The 22,258-nt window shown below is 41.3% G+C and overlaps 1 protein-coding gene across 1 annotated transcript in view; it reads left to right on the forward strand.

Moving 5' to 3' along the window:
- FAT3 (FAT atypical cadherin 3) overlaps positions 1–22,258 on the forward strand; it is a 615,042-nt gene that overhangs the window by 433,110 nt on the left and 159,674 nt on the right. The window contains 1 exon segment of the mRNA XM_046684612.1: positions 3,811–3,872. Within this exon segment, the coding sequence (XP_046540568.1) occupies positions 3,811–3,872 (62 nt within the window).

Below are 22,258 nucleotides of genomic sequence, written 5' to 3' on the forward strand. Positions count from 1 at the left end.
GGTTGTTAGAAATGAAGATGCAGCATTGGCAATTTTGACTAATTCCTCTGGACTGTGAGGGATGCTCACTGCCTTCCTTTCTGACTGTGCTGCTGAAGCCCCATAGCTCATCCTAATATGTACCTTTAGAAGGAAGAAAGCTTTTTGCCCCTTCTTGGTTTAGCTGGCCCTGGCTTGATAACAAGATTTATTTTTCAGCGTAAATAACAACCAGTTCTGTCTTTAACCCAAAGTGCTCCGTTCGTTATTGTGTTCCAGATTCCCTGTGGACAAACCTGATCACTCTTCATTCCAACCCCTCTTCGTGTCTGATTCCTAAACTAATTTGCTCATTCATTCATTCACGTATTTGTAAATGTCTGTCTTCTCCAAACATGAAAAACTTGTTAAAATCTAGAAGGCAGAGTTTATGATATCCTACCGATTTTTAATAGCTTTACTGATAGGTAATTTACATACAGTAACATTCACCCATTTAAAGTATACAATTCAATGGTTTTCAGAATACTTATGGAACTGTGCAGCCATCACCATAATCTGTAATTTTAGAGCATTTTCATCATCCCAAAAAGAAACTTTGTACCCACTAGTAGTCACTCCCTATCCACCACCCCCACCTCATCTGATTTCCTACTGATTTTCACTTTTGAGTTGGATTTTTTTTTTCCTGCCTTTTACCTTATATCTGTGAAAATAAAGGTGATAGAAACTCAGAGAACTGAAACCTGCAGATGTTTTTTCCTGCGTTTCCTCCAGGAACAGAAACTGCTTGGCTTTCTCAGGTTCACTGTTGTGGGTGTTGTTTGAGACTTTTCAGGAAACCTCTTTCCCTGTTGGCTGATAAATATGTTAAAAACACATCCTGGTGAAGGTATGCAATGTAAGGGGAGCCACGCTGCTCTCCCAGTTACACATGTGCATTGTGACAATAAGTGACTTTCCTAAAGAATTACCCTAGGAATAATCAGGAGAGGAAGCTGACCTTTTCCCTGTGCACAGTCACACCACAATGGGCCATGGCTGCATGACCTGGGCAACGAGGACCTGAAATGACATGGGAGTCCGCAGGGGAACAGAGGGCAAAAGGGCTCCTGGCCTTTTGTGTCTGAAAGAGCATCAGGAGTGTAGCCAAGTGGAGGCTGACAGCGCCTTCCCTCATTTATGGCCTCAATATAACAAGTAGTTCTCACTCCCATTGTGACCTCTAACAGAGGATGCCTCCTGAAGAGGTGGTGAGGTTTGTGAAAGCCTTCTGCCCTCTTTCGAGAATACAGTTACTTCTCACTTGGAAAGAGCCTCCATGACATATGACCTTGTAGGATAGCATGGCCTGAAAATGAAAGTGTCAGATTTGTGTGTTAGACGCCCACTGGTGTGACCACACTGACCCTTGATGAATATGACTCAGAGCTGTGCTCCCCTTTATCACCCCATCCACCAGTGCGCTCACACATCATCTCCATCTCCCCCTCGCTCACCCCACACACGCACACGCTGAGCCTGATGGTCTGATCCAGATGCTGAAGCAAGTCAGTGTATTTCATTCTTGGATGTGGCTGGGCAGAAAAATTAATGTTAATAAAAAGCCATAGTGAGATTCAACAGAGGATAGTGGAATTGCATAGAGCGTTCTCTTAGAATCAGAGGACGATCTCAAGGCAGCATCCCAGGACATTAGGATACAGTAAAGGGTGGATGGAGTTGGGCACAAAATCTATGTTTTTTGTTTCCTGAGAGGTTCCGGTGGGCAGCTTGGGAAGGGAAGTGACTGATTCTCTCCCTTGAAACTCCTGATAGCAGTCTTCTCTCCACAATCTCTGACAATAGCTCACCTTTGTTTCCCCAAGAATGCCTGGCGCTGCCCCATTCACACAGAGGAACTCAGAAATGGTTTCAAATGAATATTAAAGGCAACACCCCCTGCACAACCACAACTACTCTCCCCACACCAAAACAATACCCTCTTAAGCAAACGCATTCTAAGTCTGTAGCAAAACTGAAGATTAGAATATAGATAATCTGTCTCTTCTACAGCAACTTGCATCGACTTGCATTGAGCATTAATGAAGTTCCTACTCTTTGTTTTAGGCCAGGGGCTGGGTGGGCACCAGGGCTTCAGAATTAAAAGGTCAGCCCTTCCCATGAAGTGACTATCAACCTATCTAGTGGGAAAATACAGACCCGTGAACAAAGGATTATAGTGTAGGCCAAAGAACAATGGTTGCGGTGGGTAGTGGTTATGCTGGGACATATGAGATGGGCACCTAACACTGGTAGAGGCATCATCTCTCTAACACCTGAGCTAACACCTGAGCTAAATTTGAAAACTCTGTGAATGAAGCAGTGGGGTGGGGCACATTCCAGAAAGAATTCATGGAAAGGCAGGTCATTTGTGCAATGGGAACATAGGTTTCCCTGCCATGGGGAGTGTAGACAGATGAGAGTGGAGGCTGAGCGGGGCCAGCTTGTAAACAGCCGTGCTACTCCAATGAGATTTTTTTTTGAAGGCCATTTAGCCTCCTGTGGCCTCTTCTTGACTTTCTCTAAAATCTGTGTACTCTCACCCACCACTTCTGTGTAAAACAAAAGCTGGAGGTCGTGAGCTCCTCAGCAGACCTTGGTAAAATACCTTTTCTGTATTTTTTTTTCTTTTTGGAGGAAGATTAGCCGTGAGGTAACTACTGCCAATCCTCCTCTTTATGCTGAGGAAGACTGGCCCTGAGCTAACATCCATGCCCACCTTCCTCTATTTATATGTGGGACACCCACCACAGCACGGCTTTTTTGCCATGTATGCACCCAGGATCCCAACTGGCGAACCCTGGGCCGCCGAGAAGCCAAACGTGTGAACTTAACCACTGTGCCACCGGGCCGGCCCCACCTTTTCTGTATTTCTAGTACCTCACCAGTGTTAGGAGTGAGCTCTTCATGTGATTTTCCCTATTCTTTCCTGTCAACCAGCATATGCCATGAAAACAGCCCAATCCATAGTCTCTTGTCTTCAGGGACATTGTAGAATGAAGAAATGGAATGTCAATTTGACCTCCTAATTGCCATTTGACAATAATAATAAGAAAACCTGCAAAAGAAAAATTGGTGCAATAAGCTGGGTAGCCTTGAAGCTTTTGTCTTATTCTTTTTTCTTTGTCTTTATACTCAAAGGGGCGATCCAATTATGAGAAACACTATTTGAAGAAAGGAGAGATATTTCCCATGTGAAACCAATTTTGTGTAAAGATTTAAACACATAAAACAAAATGATAAAATTACAGTATGAGATCTTTGGTATATAAGAATTTTTAAATTTGAAATAATTATTTGTACAAGTAGTCATCACAGAAATAACCTTCTTTGTCAAGTATTAAAAAAAATTATATAAGTGTAGAAAAGTTAAATAAGAAAGTGCTGTTTCAGAGCCTGAATCTAATCAGCATCAACAACTTATTAATTGTTCAAGAACTCTAAAATCTTTAATGAGCTTCCTAGTGTAGAATTTCAGTCATATGCAAATGAGTCATTGAAATTCCTCATTATCAGAAAAACAACAGGTCTTTAGTGAGTTTTTACATCCCCAACGTGATTACAGTACCTCAACTGTGGCAAACAGAACAGAAACAAATTTTTCAGGTTTTCTTTGTAAATTTTATTTTGTTTTTAAGAATAATTTTGAGACCATCTGATTGTCCCTGGCGATCGGAGAGTTACTGTTCCCCATCATTTTTGCTTTTCCTTTAACTGGACTTATTTCCCGTGCTCAGTAAGCTACTTGCCCCAGATATTTAAAAGTCAAATATTCTCATTTCTACACAGGTCTGATTACAACCACTTCAAGGAAATTGGATCGAGAACAGCAGGCAGAACATTTTCTGGAGGTAAGCGCATAGAGGGAACCGGCATTCATTAAAACTGACTTTCACTCAACTTCTTTAACCTTCAATGTAAACTAGAACTTCAGTGTGTTTGAGCAGCACGTTCCTACAGGAAGATACTTCTCTTGGGCTGATTGGGTCTGAATTTGGAGATCACTGCTGCCTTCCTCTGAATGCGCTCCTGCGCGCCGAGGACCCATGCATGGCAGGGCCGCCGTTGCCTTCTGCTGAAAACAAGCAGGTAGATCAGCATCTCTGCCTGACTTCAGGCCCCTTTGTCAAGAATCAGAAAAGAAAGTTCAGGAGCAGAGCCCCCTGAGCCGCTGCAGCCTCAGATATAGAAAGAAAAGAGCAGAATGCTGCTGGTAAAGTGAAGTATATCCTTGTGAAGAAATGCGCTGCTTTGCTCCTCATTTCTTTCCTTGGGAGAGGGTTGAGGAAGAGAAGGCTGCGAGTTGATTCACTGCCCAAGACGACTGTTTCTGAAACCATAAAATGTACTCCTATAATTCATTAAGACAGAAACAGCAGCAGTATAAAGTAAAAGAGCATTATTTCTGGAGGAAAAAAAAAAATAACATCATAAGGTGGGGGATGAGACAATAGGTATGAAAGAGCTTTGTGGAACATTCTTTCTGTATATATTGAGTATCTTTATTGGGAAGCTTGAAGTCTGGGTAGTATGTGTGACGTTCTGATTTAAGTGTGACAGTCTGATATGGAATGGATGACAGTGCTGCAAAGTTAGGGCTTTGTTAAGGTTTTATGATGTGTCTATGCTTCTAAAATGGTCTGTTAGTTCCTAAGAATCGCTTACTGGAATCCACAGGGCCTCCTGACACAGACAGACAGACACACACACACACACACACACACACACACACACACACATACACTCCCACCCCTCAGATTTCCTGTGGTGTTCTTTTTTAACTCAGTTCACCAGTAATGATTTATTTAAAGAAGACTGCACTAGGAATCAGTGCCCATGGGCCCTGGAGTGCCCCTGCCATGATTAGCTTGAATCCTTAGAAGCTGTTTAATTGCCCTGACCTCAGTTTCCCCTGCTGTGAAATGTGGCAAGTAATTACTACTCCGTATATCTCAAAGGATCACGATTAGGATCAAACCTTATATTTCATATCAAAGTATTTTTAAAATTTTAAAGCATTACACATAATAAAGGATTATTATTATTATTATCACGTGGCACTATGATAATCCTTTTAAAACATTACTATCATCTCATAAAGATGAAAGACTCCAGGCTGCCAAAAAATAATTATTATAATTCTTTTTTCAAAATCATACTAATGGGCTGCAGTACGTACCTGGTCCAGGAGTAGAGTACATTTGCCAGAATAATAACACCTCGTTTTAGATTTATGTGTTCCTTTCCTCTGCAGCAGAGGGTCCAGGACTCCTGGAGAGGCTGTGTTCTCAGATGGTTGAACCCATTACCTTCCAGCAGGGAAGAGGGAGGTTGTCCCATTAGCTGGGGAATCTGCCTGAGATCACCTACTGCCTTCTGCCTGAAAAGATGGTGTGCTCAGGCCGTGTGTGGTACAGTGCGACTGTCAGGAAAAGCCGCAAGAGTGTTTTCCAGACGTTTAAATGCACTCCCAAAAAGAATCCTTAATGGGTTCACATCCTTTACAGACTTACTTAAATACAGACCAAACATTTTGATTCTTTAGACTAACACAGATGGGTCTGGAACATCACTTCTCAGTACCCGGTATAATCTGCCTAGGAAAGTAGTGGAGCGTAGTAGTTAACAACCTCATAGGGTTATTGGGAGATTAAAATATGAAATATGTGGAAAACATTCAGTCCATTATCTGGTGCTAAGTAGATGCTCAGTAAAGTGTAATTATAATCATTGTGATTTTAATTATTCTATGGTGTCATAATACCTGAACACTCCTAAAGATGCGACTTCATCTCCACACCCTGAGATGGATAGTAGCTCCAAGTAACTGGTGTGCAGAAGGAGCCACAGGCGGCAACCGCTGGTCTCCACCGGGTCCCAGGGACTGTCCTACATTGTGGAGATAGAGTGAACAGGAAGGCTAGGGAGGCACATGATAAATGAATGAATGCTATAACTTCAGATGCAAGCTCTCTGAGGCCATTCAAAGAAGGTTTCATGATAGTGCCTGAGAGTGAGGGGGTGGTAGGCAACATTTAGGAGACTGGCTAGGAGGGCCTCTTTGAGTAGCTGATGTTTGGTCATGTGAAGCCAAGATTCTGTTCAAGGGCAGTGTGATGACCAAGGTCAGTGTGATTCAGGGTATGAAGGTGAAGGGGGTAAAGGTGGTAGGAAATCAAGTTGGAGAAAGCAAACAGGGCTGTAGTAAGGATTCTGATTGTTTTCCTGAGTTCAGTGGAAAACTATGATATGATTGCCAGTGTGAGACCTCACTGGTCCCTCTGCTGGGCCGAGACGGTCTGGAGCAGGGCACAAGTAGCAAGGAGACTAAGCGGGGCTTTTAGAGAGATCCGGGTGAGAGATGGTGGTGGTTTGGTTGAGGGTTGTTAAAAAATGATTAAGGAAGATAATGTAGGTGATGGAATCAAACTTTAATACTTCATGAAGCAGACTGTCTCCATTTGGAGAACTGCAAAATGGGTGGAAGGCAGGAAGCTTTCATAGGATAAAGAGTAAAGAACAAGGAAGAAAAAAACAGAAAATATCTTATCAGCTGGGGCCACATAGTCAACCTTGTTTGCGGTGAGAAGGAACAAGGAAATAAGTAGAGCCCAAAGTTGGCTTGCCGTTTAGGGATTGGCTGACTAGATATCCTGCGTTTCCGGTCAAGGAGAGCATTTACAGAGACACAAGTTATCTAAGTTTCAGTTTGCTGGCGTGGCCCCCAGCAGGACCAGTTCCATCTTGGGAATAGAAATTTATTTCAACAGAGTGAAGGCAGTGGGTCAAAGGGAGTCGTTGTCTAATACAAATCGCATCGTGATTCTGGCTGACAAGCAGCAAACCGGCTTTCCTAAAGTTTTCAGAGTGGAGATTTTAAAAACTGTGGGTCATCTGAGCCGTACCAGCTTGCCCTCAAATATACACAATTGCTCTGCCCACCTCCCAGGATCCCCATCCTATGTGCTCTTCCATTTAGTAAACTCTTCTGCTAAGGTTTCAAAAACCAGTTGAATTTCAATCTCTCCCTCTCTCTCACTCTGTCTTTCCTTTTTGTTTTCTTTTTTAATGAGGAAGATTGGCCCTGAGCTAATATCTGTGCCAATCTTCCTCTATTTTTTGTATGTGGGACACCACCACAGCATAGCTTGCTTGACAAGCAGTGTGTGGCTCCACGCCTGGGATCCAAAACCGTGAACCCCAGGTTGCCAAAGCAGGTCGTGCAAACTTAACCACTATACCACTGGGCCAGCCCCTGTCTCTCCCTTTTTTCTCTCTCATGCATACACTCTCTTGTTCTTACTCTCTAAAGCGTGCAATTCTTGGCCACATTGTCTTTTTCTACCTAACATTGCTGTGATGGTATGAATGACATTCATTTCTTTTTTTTCTGAATGGATTATGGAAAGAATATTGCTTTAACTCAGCCCTGCAAAAAAAATGAGTAAAATAATATCAATCAGAGTACAGAATAGAGTTCTCTGCTGTACACAAATTTTGTAACTGCTGATACACTGTGTGAGTTGTAAGTGCTAGGTGTGGGTAATTAACCTCTTCGAGAGCCTTTAATTGCCAAGATAACCCTACGCTCCTCTTAAACTCATATTAACCTTCTGGCTCTATTTCATCTCTCTCCTTCCCTATGAAATAAAATTGACTCCTCTTGAAAGGACTCATTTAGAAGCTGACCTGGCAGGTACACTCCTGAATAGGTAACCAGGAGGCCATTAATGATTTGTTTATAGTTTGCTATCCCCATGATAGAAGGCCCTTTAATTGTATACTGCTGGTACTCTGCCTGTACATTAATTAAAGATATTTAGCTTGCCTGTGATGGGCTATCAGGGTTTTTGAGTCTATGAGCATTCACCTGAAATATATGACTCTAAAAGGAGTTATCATTATCAGAATCCAAGGGACTTGCTAAAGAAACAAGAGCAGCAAAGAACTGTAGAAAAACTCACAAGTACAGTTTGTATTTCTTAGGTGAATTCTAAGTGTTAACTCTTGCCTAATTTGGAAGTCTGTTATGTGAAAATATTGGCCTGATCTTCTATCCCTCCTATAAAATCAAAAATATGGAATTTTCAGCCCACTTATTCAAAGTCATATACATTCCTTGATAGCCGGTTATGATTGTAGCAGGGGGAGAAGGCTAATTCCAGCAAATAGCTGCAGACAGTTCATAATGGATGCACAGACTAAATAGGGAATTAGCATGTTAGCCTAGTGGTTGTGACTTTACTCTGATTACCTCATTATCATAGAAGGCAGCTGGGGAATAAGGGAATAAATGTACCAATTCTTCCTTCTGTTATAAGCACTTGTGTAGATTGCTTTCTCACCTACTGGATTTAAACTCCTTGTGGGCGTGAAACTTGATTTATCAAGATAGTGGATGAAAGTACTGTGGGAAATCATGGATCGTAAATTCAGGCAGCCCTGAGATTATATTTGGGGACTGTTCAGTTTACAGAGGCCGTTGAACCTCTCTGGACACCCTTTCCCTCATTGGTAAATTGGGGATGACAATTCCTAACATAGGGTTGGTATAAAGAGTATATGAAATGACCAGTGAAAAGTGCTCAGGACGCCGCCTGTTAGATGATGTATTCCGTGAACGATGAGGGTTACTGTCGGCACCGACTGTCTTACTCATCCCTGTATTCAGAGCATGGAGTCCAGTGTCTGGGAAACAGGAGACACTTAATAAATGTCCTGTGAATGAATGTTTACTCTCAGACCTTTATTTTATCCCCAGATGAGATCATGGAGGGGCAGGGGGTATCAGCACACAGAAGAGTGCGTGGACTCAAAGACAAAAAGAATGGAACACTTTGCCTCTTTCCATCTACTTTGTCACGTTAACTTTGGTCCTCCATTTTCTTATCTGTAAAATGAGGTTAATAATCCTTACCTCATGGATGAGCTACACAGAGGACCTGGCACACATGGATACTACAAACCATTGTTTGTCCCTCCCTCCTTCCCATCCCCTCCCTTCTCCTCTGTCCTCAACAAACACCTTGTCAATTCCCTCCTTTTCAGCACCGATCCCAGGAGTTTGATTAGGTTATAGCAGTTCGATTATTCTTAAAAGATATATCCACTTAAATAAGCCTATAGTCCTGGCTTAATTATGTGTGAATCTTTATCTTGCTTGCTGAAAGAGTATTCTTTTGCCTCCCTTTTGATCTCAAGATGCTTCTCTGTTCAAGGCTGGATGGTTCTGATAAAAGTCTCCGAAAGAGAAGAGAAGGTATTTTATTTGCAAATCAAAAAAGATGACAAGGCCCAGTAACCATTATAAAGACAGCAGATGAGAAATTATGTTGTGTGTGTGAGCGTGTAACTTGAAGTAGCCCAGAGAATGTGGCGAGACTTTATAGTGCAGTTGGTATAAATAACAAAACACATTCCAGAGGAATACGCTACATCTATAGGAATGTAAATTATTCAGTATCTGTCTCTTTAGCATACTCATCCATCGTCCTCTGTAAGGTGTACCTCATGTGACTATTTTTCTTCCTGTCTGAAATTCTCATCCCTTTTTATAGTTTTATTTTCTGAGAGAAAAAAATACTGCTCTTTGGTAAGTTTTTATAACATTTCCTCTTGCCTTAGGATGCAAATTGATTTCTTCAGTGAGTGCACATCCTCAGTGGTTTCTTACTCTTGTAAGCATCTGCTTTTGAAATGATGGTAATTTCTGGTGGTGAAGAATTGCCGGCCTATTTCAATCCATTAAGCAATCCATACTTTGATGATTTAACTCCAAGAGAGATGGAAGTTTCTCTTAGCAGCTTCTTTTTTCTGCCACCCTCAAAAAACTTTGTGGGAAGCACCAGTAGGCCCTCAAAAGGATGGTGTACCTGTACACAAAAACAGCCCTGAATCAGGTACCACCCTTACTTAGAAGGAGAGTGGTCATGACTTCTGGTTTCTAGAGCTCCCAAGAGAGCACCGCTCCCTCTCTTCCCACTCCATCCTTCTAGGACCCGCCTTCTCAAGCCTCAGTTGTTCATATTCATGTTGTGTCAACTTCAATAAAGTTCATGGAAACTGACTCCGTCCTTTCTTCCTGTCTTAAAAGCTTTATCAAATGCTTATTCAGGGCTCGGCGTTTGGCTAGGCACCAAGGTTCTGTTATTGGTATTAGTGTGTTTTTCCTACCATAGCTTTTTGTCGTTGTCTTTGCCTTTCACACTGAGGTCAGTTACAGACTAAACTGCTGATTATTCATGAGCTACTACAGTTACTGCTGTCTTGGCATCAAGGGGCTGTTTTTCATTCATATCATCTAAACTGCTTCTCTCCCATTATGTAGATGCAGAAACTGAGAACTAGAAAAGGGAAGAGAGAGATCCAAGGTCATGCAACCACTTCATACTAGTGTCCAGTATAGGTCTTCCTCTTTTTATAGAACAGATAAGGCCCTAAACATCCATCAGCACATTGAAATGTGGCAAATTGAAGCACCTTTTCCCACTCGTGTTTTTTAACAGACTTACCAGGTGTCAGGGCAGCCCACCCTCAAGGATCAGCATATCCATGTATGAGAAGAGGAGGTTTTCTCTTATACTCTTTGGGTGTCCATTCACTACTCCCTCAGCTGCTCCTCAGAGCCTCCTACTCTGCCCTTCACTGCCAGCCTAGCTCTGGACAGGGGCTTGCTCTCCTGCTGGGCACTGCCCTGAGCTCCTGCACAAAGTCACCTGAGAGGATGCTGTGCCCACACTGTGCATCCCAGCTGGGAGTCTAGTGAAGAGTGACTGTAGAGCAGGTATTAGGAGCTGAATTGTATCCCTTCCGAATTCATGTTTTGAAGTCCTAACCCCCAGTATCACAGAATGTGACTGTGTTTGGAGTCTTTGAAGAAGTAAACAAGTTAAAATGAGGTCATTAAGATGGGCTCTGATCCAATATGACCGGTGTCCTTATAAGAAGAGGAAATTTAGACACAGACATGTACAGAGGGAAGGCCAGGTCAAGACACAGGGAGAAGACAGACATCTACAAGCCAGGGAGAGAGGCCTCATAAGAAACCAACCCTACTGACACCTTCACCTCAGACTTCCAGCCTCTAGAATTGTGAGAAAATAAATTTCTGTTGTTTAAGCCCCAAGTCTCAGTCATTTGCTATGGCAGTCCTAACAAACTAATGCAGCAGGCCAGACTTCATTTACTGGCCTGTCCCTGCCCCCTCTCTTCTCACACCACCACCTTACAAGGCTGTATACATGCATCCGACTTTACTAAGGGTCTGGGGCAACTATACAGTGTGGGAGGCTAAAACCTCCATCTAAATGCCATTCTTTCCATGCTCCATGCTCCATACTTCAAGGGAGAAGTAGCCCCCAAGTTAAAATTCATCCCAGAAGGCCATCTCTTGGCATCCGTTGGTTCCTAACTGCCACCTCCCCTCACGTGCCTGCCTTCCTGAGCACCTGCTTTCCCACTCTCTTCTGTAAGGGTTTCCAGGGCATCTTTCCCAGAAGTCCTGTCCCTTTACCCACAGGAATTGTTCTCGCTCAAGAACAAACCCCTCGCCAGCAATAGGTTTTTCTAAATCAGTGTCACTCTTAAGTCTTACATAGTGCCCCAAGAGGGTTCAGCAGGCCAGTCAGGGGTGGCCTTTGGCACTTCAGTCCAGTTAAATGAGGAGTATTGGTGGTGGTGATACTGGTGGTGGTGGTGTATGTGTCTGTGTGTGTGCACATGGGCATATGAGGTAAGAGCAAGGGTTGCCATTCCAGTTCCTGCAGAACAGTCTAGGTTGGTGTGGCCCTTTAAAAACGACCCTTTGTGAGACTTTCCCAGCAGTGTGAATTGCAGACATACCACTTTGTCTTCCCAATTGACCAAAGCCTAAATATTGAATCAGATACACAAACAAATTTTTCAAAGCAAGTATTGATTCTCAGAGATAGCTTGTTCAAAACAGAGATTGCAAGATGCCCACAGGGCTGGGCGGATAATTCAGAGGAGCAGCATGTGTGCAGCTAGGGGTAGACTGGGGAAATATGGTGGGTGTCACCTTCTAAAGAGGCTCAGCCAGTGACAGATATGGAAGCAGGCAGGCCCAATTTCATCAGACAGTCTTATGGTTTTCAAAAGAAACGAAATCAGATCGACGTGCCAAATCTCGCTATATGAGATGTTGACACCTTCATTTTTTTTTTAACACTGTGTAAGCCAATGAGCTCCTGTTTTGCACCATTTGCTATAAAGGAAGATTTCTTTTCTTACCTACCTCATAATTTGTAATCCTCTCGCAATGGAAGTAATTCACATATACTGTACAATGCAATTAGTTTCTTGTCATCTCTTCACTCCACATTTTTTCTCAATGAGCCCCTTTGGACCCATAAAAATATAAGGAATAGGCCCAGGGCTGAGTCTTAAGAGAACCCTGTTGAGGTTTGAAATGACCGAGTGTGAGGATTCGGTTAGGATCTCAGCTGAGGGCTCTCTTCCCACCCATCTCCATCTGAACCGAGGAAGGGAGGGGTTGCTTTGGGTCCTTGGATTACATGGAGCTGCACGTGTGCTGTGTCTACGGCTGGCAGTTCACTTCTTAGCTTTGCTTGTTTGTGCCCCTGGTTAGCCTCCAAGTTAATAATCTGCAGGCAAACACTTCTATACTCTAGGAGAGTTGTCTGGAATATATCCTTGACTCCACAAATAACCACTTCTAATTTACCTGTTTGTGAAAGGTTGCGTTTGTTTTATTTCCCCTTAATTCTGAACACTAATTAGTAGAGCAACAGTTCATGAAACCTGTTCCCCTGGACCTGAGAAGGTCCTTCCATCCGGTGGCTCAGCCGGGGAATGGAAATGAGCCGGCTTTTGCGCTCTGCTGACTGGGTGCTGCTTGGCCTGATAATTGCTCCAGGCGGGTCACAGCTTGTTGAGCTGGGCACTCAGGCTGCAGGAGCGGAGGCTCTGCTTTTGTTTTCACCTTGTGAATGGTTTCCGAATGTGGTGCTGCGCTGCTGCTACCTTCCAGCTCCTAGGGCAGGTGCTGGTTGGGTCCTGTGGGGGTGTGGAGGAGAAGCTCTTACCCTGTGGGTCTGATGTCACACCAATGGCTTATTCTTCCTCAGAGAAGAGGTTCAGATTTCCCTCCATGGCTCTGAACAATCGTGAGAGCTCCCCACTGTGAATCACAAATCCCGGAAGCCGGGGCTGGCTTCTCCCCGTAGCACAGTGATGATAAATTGACCTTCTGCCTGTGATTCGAAGCTCCTTTTCCCTTTTTTTCCAATGTGTTGCTTTCCTAGTTTATCTTGTGCAGCACACTCTCTGATACGGAATGATCCGTCTAGTCCGATTTCATTTGGACCCTTCAGAAACCATCCAAGCCCGTGCCTAACACCAGATGTGTATGACCCGGTTGAACACTTTAAGTCTGTCTGTGGGAAAATAAAAAATGTAACAGCAGAGGGTTCAGAACATGAGATTCCGATTCATGTGCCTCTATTAATAAAAAGGAAAAACTCCTTTGGCTAGCTTCCTGCTTGCTGCAGACAGCTTTGTTCAAATGAGCCGTTGTTTGGAGACCTTTCAAGTGACTTGCTTTTGTGGCAAATCAGGGGCTACCAACCTCATCTATTTTGTGGCAAGAGTGATTTAGTGAATTGCTGAGAGGGCTGTCAGCAGGATGCAGATCACTATAAGGAAGATAAGTCAGGAGAGTCTTGGATGTTAGGGCCAAGGAAAATAGGTTGGTATGTTGGGGCAAATACCATCAGTTCCTTTAAAATTGAGAAAACCTGTAATGAATTTGGTTATTTCATCTTTTTGGATGAAAGCACCGTGTGTATTTTACACAGTCGCTCAATCTAACTTAGTGAGAAAGCAAACATTTCTTATAAAATAATGTCATAATTATAGTAGTCCTTTTAAAGTTTACATCAAACTAATCTGTGCCACAGATGTAAACAGAGATGGTTAAAGTTCAGGGTTTGGAGACAGGCAGACCTAGCCATTCACTAGCTGTGTAACCTTTCTTAATCTAGCTAGCCTTAGTTTCCTTACCTGCAAAATTAGGACAATAATAATAATACCTTCTTCATAGGATTTTATGAGGATTGGCATGTTGCATGTACGTTGCACATGTTAAGTGTTTAGTATATGTTAGCTATTACGATTACAAGTGTAAAATTTTTCCTTGTGATTCCTGGAGGAGTCGTCCTGTGGCAGAATTCAGGACACTTAGTGCATTATTTTATGCATTGTGTTTATGGTTTGGCTCATAGTTGTTGACCATACGTAGGCTACTTTAATGAGATAGCATTGATGCATGTGTTTAGAGTAGTTCATGCACTCAAAAGAGTATTAATTCCTTCCTTCCTTTTCGGAAGAAGAGCTCAAAGCTTCAGAGATTTGTCGTCTTTCCTTTGCTAGCATGCGTTTAAATGGACTGTGACCTTGTAAATTGAAACAGCTCATCCTCCTAAGATAAGCTGAATGAAGAGTCAACCACGGTTCTGGCCTGGCTATAAAGAAAGTCACTGAGGCTCTCCTGGAGGATCTGCAGTCCTCTTGGCTTTCTAAGTCAGAATCTGAGATGGAGGCAAAGGCATCCAAGCTCAAATGGCAGAGCTATAGCGTTGTCAAAGCTCCAAGGACTAAAGAAACTAGTTATTCTTGAGACTAGCCTGGGACAGATAGCTAACTTCTCCAGGCTAGCCATCTCCAGGCCTACCCAGCCTTGTCACTACCTCCGTAGCTTTCCCTCAAAATCATAACCACTTTAAGGCCTTAAATCATGTTTAGTTGTTAATGCAGTGTGTTTAATATTTAAACATATAATGGGAATTTTTCTCTGTTTCATTCAGATGTCAAAACATCACTTGTGTGGAAATAATAAACTGGTCGTGAGTAGTCAGGAGATTTTCAGTGGAGGTAATCCAGAGCATGGTTAATACTCAGGGACAGAACCATAATTCAAAATTCATTGTCCTTAGTAGTTTCAAGCTCCATCTCTCCTTCAGGCCATCCTCAGCTGTGTTAGCAAGCTGCAGGATGAGCTCCCTGGAGATTCTGCATCCTCTTCTTCCTGGTCCTGCCTTTGGTGAAGGCCAACAGTAGGATGGAGGACCAGAACTAAGGAATTCCTCTCCTGAGAGTTTCTCTCCTCTTTGTACCTCCAGCACCTGGCACGATAGCTAGGAGATCATAGGAACTCAATGAATGTTGGTGAAACCTTTAAATTTAGGACTTCAGGTAATCCACAAACAAGATAATCAGTGCTCCCAAGGTACAGTGATCTGTACTGCCCAGAGATCCACAGAAAGTAGGTGCCTGGGGGAGAGGTTCGCAGGCCTCCTGCAACGCCCACTGACATGTAGGAAGGAGAAGGTTTCATCCCCCTGCATCCCAGTCGGTACCGAGGCTGCTTGCCAACCCCAGTGTGTGTTTGGAGCCTTAAAACAGTTCCTAAATCACATTTACCTACCTGGAATCTATCATCCTCAGGAGATCATAAATATATAATTCAGAAGGGAGATCGTAGATATTTCATGAGGTGCCCTGTTATAATTCCTGGCATGCCACTATACACTTCTAATGATGCTGATAAATCTTAAACTTGGATGTGGGGCTAAGACACATGCTAATGTATGATTTGCTATTATGTAATTGAGATAAAATCTACTTTTAGGATACTACTTTTCAAATAAAATGAAAAAGCTCAACATTTTAAAAAATGTTTAAGTGCTTATTAATAGCCCTCTTAAGAAGCTTCATGAGGACACTAAATTAGGCAATGAGTACTGATCATGCCCCATGTTCTTAAAAAGTCTTTTAACTTTCTCCACATAAAGAGATACTGACTTAGTTCTCGTCTTGTTTTAAAATTGAAGGCAGTGAAAGCAATTTTTGGCATCCCACGGGACACCAAGTGACTGGATTTTTCTCTTCACGGTTTAGGGACAACCTCTTTACTACTGAGAATAAGTTTGACAAAGTCTTGGTTTTACATGTTCTATCATTACCATCCTTAGACTTTTTCTTATTAGGTAAGTGAGAAATCAGAAAGTCAGCAGTTAAATTTAAAGCAACATGATAGCCTGTCCAGCAGGAGACAGGGCTCTTGTAGAACGAAGGGGTTAGAGACGTGCTTCTTTGGTTCCAGCTAGAGAATATGATGGAGTTTTTATTTAGCATTTTTACAACAGGAGATGTTCTGTCTCTATCAGTGGTAGCCACGACATGCTTGCTGCACCTCAGGATAAAGAATTACCGATCACTCTGTGCGAGGCCATGACAGATCCATGATGTGTGCTTTGATACATGCACAAAACCATTTCCCGTCTTCAAGAATCATGCTTCCAGGAGCAATTCATTTAAAAGTTCCTGTCATATCACAAGGACATCAATATGTGAGGAAGAGTGAACTCAATTTCTAGTGGTTTAAAGGATGTGTATATACACCTCAGTGAAAGGGAGAAAATTGGAGTCTATTTCGAAACTCTTCTTTTAGAAACTACATAGTGCCTATGGTAGGATTTTTTTAAATACAGTTATTTCTGACTATAGAATAATTAGAAACATGTAACTATGATGTACCAGAAACGTGTAATATATGATACACGTTCATTGTAAAAAAAAAAAAAAAAAAGAAAGAAAGAGAGAGAGAAAGCAAAAGAGAAGAATTTAACACTCATAATTTCCCAATACAATGATGATCACTGTTTACATTTTGGAGTATAAACTTTCAGAACTTTTTTTGCATTTATGTATCTAAGCTCATATATTATATATAATCCTGCATAAAATTTGTCCATTTTCTAGTAGAAAGATTGAAATAATATTATACATATTGTTTTGTAACCCCCTTTTTCCATCTATCAATTTATTGTGGATATTTTTCTTTCTTAGCAAATTCACATTCAATATGTTCTTTTTTGGGGGTGTGGAATTGCATTAAAGAGCAGTCCGTGGTAGGGTTTTTAATGACCTTAAGTAGTGGATCATCCTTCACTTTTTCTGGAAAGCTACAGCCCCCTAGCTTCCCTGTTCACACTTCTGTAGTGTCATTTGGGTGCCCACTGCCAGGCACATGTTTACTTACCCTCCTTCCTGCCTGTGGATCAGCTGAGAGAACGACCCTGGACATGATCTCATGTTGTTTAGCAGATTACTTCAGACCCTTGACCAGACCGCCCACAAATGTGAACAAATCTTTCTGTTGGCTGGAGTTGTAATGCTTTACCTTATAGTATCCACTTATTGAAGGAAAAATTATACAGCACAGGAGAATTTTTACATAAATCTCTCTGAAACACTCGAAAAAAAAGACTCTTGGATGTTAACTCATGTCATTTGGAAAATTATATCAGAAACCTGAACATGTAACATAAATTTGTAACCTTAGACATCTGAATGTTTGCCCCCTCTCTTCCATTGTAAATTAATATTCTACCTTTAATATTTTCTCATTGAAGGCAAAATGACATATTATAAGCATCTTTTCACAGAAGTGCATATAAATCCCACAGGATCATAAAATTTCAGCACTAAACAGTACCTGAGAAATCATCTACTAGAAAATGGACTATTTAAATCCCAAATTAAAGATTTGGGTAAACATTTGCCAAATGTGGGCATGCAAGTGACATTCACATTTGGCATAGCTGTCTGCATTCTCCACTCGTGACAAATTGTGGTGTAAAAGGAGGGAAAGGATCCAAACCAAACTGCAGCTGAGGCTTGACATGTCTTTGAGAGGGCACATATGCCTTCCCATGTTTAAAAGCAAAATCCCATCAGATGATGCCAGTAGAACTGGTAGAAAGAAGGGCAGCCCTTCCACATGCCACCTCAGTTCCAACTTGGAGCTGTTAAATAAAAGGGACTCTGGAAAGACTCTGGTGTGCATGCCAAGAATAAGTCATCTCTGTACTCAGAGAGACTTCACTTTCAGACAACCTTGCAGTGTGGTTTTTAGTAAGGGAGGGCAGGAAAAATAATAAGCTTCTATGAAATGTCCCTTTTTGAGGGGAAAAATGTAAAGAAATATATAATTCATGAATGTGTGTCTGGTTGTGAGACCATAGATTACAAGATCCTTATTGACTATTTTTGTTTTCCTCTTGACATTGAGGTTATGCCTATTAGACTCAAAGTATTGGCTGAATTGGATTGAAAAAATGTTCTTTCCCCCTTCTCTTTATTATGGTTAGACAGAGGAAGGAGAAAATGAATCTCAACTCAATTAAAATTAGCTCTTATCTGGGAGGAGCTTCAGCTATATAGGCCCGTGCCTAGATATTTCCAACAACATAATATATAACTTTAGGCATCTGACAAATGACAAAGCCAGTCCAGAAACCATAGAAGGAAGCACTGTCTATGAAGTTGCCAATTGCTAAGACATATGTATCTGGATCATTTGTCTTTACAGTTCAACATCATTATGTTGATCACGATAGGGTCACTTGTCCCCAGAAGGACAGAATGCACTGGACTCTGTGGTTGCTTAATAAATGGTATTATCTGGAGATGCCACATTTCTATAGGTCAGACTCAGCCTACAAGGTTGAAATCAGCACTCTGACCAGTTTACCTATGACTGTACACTGCTTATCACTTCACACAGATGTTCAGGCATAAGGTTTGACAGCAGATTAAAAAGGCAAGCCCATGGAAAGTGCAGCTTCTGTATATGATAAGGAGGCCCAGGGATGGACTCAGACAATCAGGAATGAAGGGTGAATCTTTGAGAAGGGAGCCACCCTTGACTGCCACAACCACGGTTTGGAGCAAGAGTTCAAAACCACAAAGAATTACAAGCAAAGGAAAAGCATTGTTCCCACTGCTTTTCTGTTCTCTCCTTGATTGTCATATATTTCAATGGCATCCAGATGTTCCATTATTTTAGCTACCAACTTGGGAAATTACCTTATAGTTACTTTCAAAGTTGTCAGAATACTAAACTCAACAATGACAGTTTATAACCCATTTTCTCTAAAGTGCTTAATTTTTTTTCTTATAACCCTGATGGGCTGGCATTTAAATAAAGAAAATCAGGATTCTGAAATTCAATTAGTTTCTGTATATGCAAAGGTATTCTTTGTGCTCATCCACATGCATATTGGTTCTTGCGCAGACATATTGGGTATACTGTACTTTAACTCTTCCTCTCTTTGTGTCTAGATTTGCTAAAAATAGGAAATTTGCTTGATGCTTTAACTTTGAATATTTGCACTCTTTAATTTTAGACTAAACTATTTAAATTCTTTTGGCTTTCAGATGTATGTATTTTTTTCAGAAAATTGAAGGCTAGTTAAAACGAGCAATACTATTAATTTTGGAAGTGCATATTTTCCCAGTTGAATAAAAAATATAATGATATGTATGTCATATTTTGCAACTGATTTATTTAAGATTTCCCAAAAATATCCATTTGTAATTTCCCTTTGCAAGGGGATGAAGTTCTTCAGTTTAATGCTTGCAACATTCTTATGGTAATTTTGAAATTGGGAGTCTTGGCCACATTCATAAATGGTAACTGTAGAAAATCGGCCACTTTCAAATCAAACAAAAGCATAGAGAAACTTGAGGATACGTTTGAAAAGAGGAGACTATTTCTAACAAGTCTAGTTACACTGTCTATTCCTAAAGCAGATGAATGGGTGAGTTCTTATAAGACTATTGCTGTTACTTTTTCTTGCATAGGCTGCTTGTATTATCTGTCTGTTCAGTACTTAGCACCCTGTTGAGCTCAATAAATATGCAGTGATGATAATATTATTGCTCAGAATTCATTTAGCACTTTCACATCTTTTGAGTGTCACAATGTTCTGCCTACTAGGTGCAGAGAATTTTAATTTAACGCTCATTCTGAGATTTAAAGCTTGGAAGTGTAATGACCCATGTGAGATAATCCTCCACTCCAGCAGGACATTTTTGGAGTGATGCCATTGAGTTGTCCAAGAATTCATTAACAAGTGGAGAAACATTACTTCCCACACTAAAATTCAGTGGCTCAGTGTACTGGCTTTCCCAATTTCTACCCCCCCAAGCCATCCACATTATAATTCCCCAACACACAAAAAAAAAGTGAAATAGAGAAAATTTGAGTAGATCTATGACAATTGAATGGCTCCGACCAACCGCAATCAAAGTGTGCCGATGATAGAGATTGAAATAGAAATCAAATGGAGCTGGACAAGTCTTTGTATCAAGACAACCAAGTTTGTTCCTCAGCCTAATTCAGCTATCACTAGACTTTGGAATATCAGACAATTTCCATGTATTTTCTCCTACAAAATTGCATTTTCCTTTTGGCTTAATAGAAACTGTTTACAGATAGTTTTGATACCAATTATGTCCTTGATACCTGACACAGTACCTGGCATTTAATAGGCATTCTAGAACTATTTAGTTGAATGAACAAATGTATGAATGAATGAATGAGTCATCCATGCAATTCCCAACTGTTCTAGAAACCCCAGTCTTGATTATTTTATTGCTTCTTTAAGAGGAGATAACTGTTGGGGTTACCTGACAAAATCCTTAATTTTTTCTTGTATCTCATTTGGGGCTCATAGGGCAACTATCCTACTTTTAAAAATCTAATTTATCTATAAATGTAATAAAATGTTCTGGGAATACTCTTGATATTAAATCTACGTAAATTATCATTTGTGAGAATGTATAAATATTTGGTATGAGATTTGGTTAACAGACCATGGTTAATATAATAAATAACTATAGACGCACATGCGCACATGCACACGCACACACATGTGTACTTCCAACACATAAAACATAGTAATTATACTCAAGGTTACCCTAAAACAGTTGTGGACACCAGAATAAAACAAGTGAAGCAATAATTAACTGTGGGACAGTACGTAATAAAATTATGTACCCAACAGAAAGAACTTGTATGTCCTGTAAGAGTTAAGGGCTGCACTTACCATGGAGGTATTTATGGAGGACAAGAGACTTGACCTGGGCTTTGGATAAGAAGAGGAGCAAGGGAAAAGGAGAGAGTATTCATGGTCCCAGTACAGACATATAGGGGGTGGATATGGCACCCTTGGGAGATTATGACAAGGGTAGCCCAACTGCCAAGGAAAGTAGGCTTTGGAGAGCAGTAGAGGGGGGGAGACCAAGGTAGTAGTTCTGACTAGAAATATGAGGAAGTACAGAACAATGAAAGGTTTTTGAGCAGAAGGATAACATTGATGACAGTCATACGCAAAGATAATTTTTCTGGTAAAAGGGGACGTTAGAGTCAGGAAGAGACTGAGATCAGGTTGCGTGTTAAGAGGAGACAGATCCAGGTGTAAGGAGATTGCTACCAAAACACAGGTGGGTATATCAGTAAGATAAAAGAGACTGGGGAAAATGGGCAAAACTTGGGGATTGAGCAGGAGACCTAAGGAAAACACAGGGTAGTTATTTCCCACAGTTGTCGGAAGCAGATCTGTATAGACATCATAAATGTGGTTGGCTTCATTTGTGTGTCTTCACTTTAGATGAAGTGATGTGGTCATCATGCCGGCTGCTACCTGCTCTATTAGCCCCTCTCATTCACCATCAGAATATGATCTCAGGATTGGTCCACTCTTGTGCAAAAGAGAAGCCTATTATAAGCATTTTCTGAAAAAAATGTAGAAAGATAATTCTCCTTCTTTTTTCTTATAAATTTACATGTATTTTAGTTTTCCTCATTCCCATAAAGTTCTTGACTCTGCATATTGTAACCACTCTGGCAACTGCATTGTTTCTAGCACCGGTGCGTTTGACTTAGGGTCCATGCATTTTAATTTTCTTCTTCACTGCATGTGTACTTGGGATTTGACCCCGAAGAGTAGGCGGTTCACTCACCAGGACCACGTTGTCTGATGAATCCTGCATCCCAAATGAATTGCAACTGTGTAGAGATGGAATCTAGAGAGAGATTCATTGAGGGAAGGGAGAGTGGTTTCCCTTTTATAACTATCGTAGTCGTCTGATGTCCTAACAGAGAATGGAAACCCATGGCCTGTTTGCATAGCTGGAAGAAACCTGTTGCTCTAGGCTGGAAAGAGCCTGGGTGTAAGTTCCAGCTGACCAGGGTTTGAATCAAGATTCTGCCATATATTTGCTGAATGATCTAGAGCATATTTGTAATCTATGATAGTTTCAGTATCCTCAGCTGTAAAATGGGGATAATAACAACCACCTTATCAAGTTCTTATAAATGCTATGTAGAAAGCCTATGTAGAGAGATTAG

The sequence above is a fragment of the Equus quagga genome, chromosome 14 (assembly GCF_021613505.1).
Source record: "Equus quagga isolate Etosha38 chromosome 14, UCLA_HA_Equagga_1.0, whole genome shotgun sequence".
Taxonomy (NCBI): Eukaryota; Metazoa; Chordata; class Mammalia; order Perissodactyla; family Equidae; genus Equus; species Equus quagga.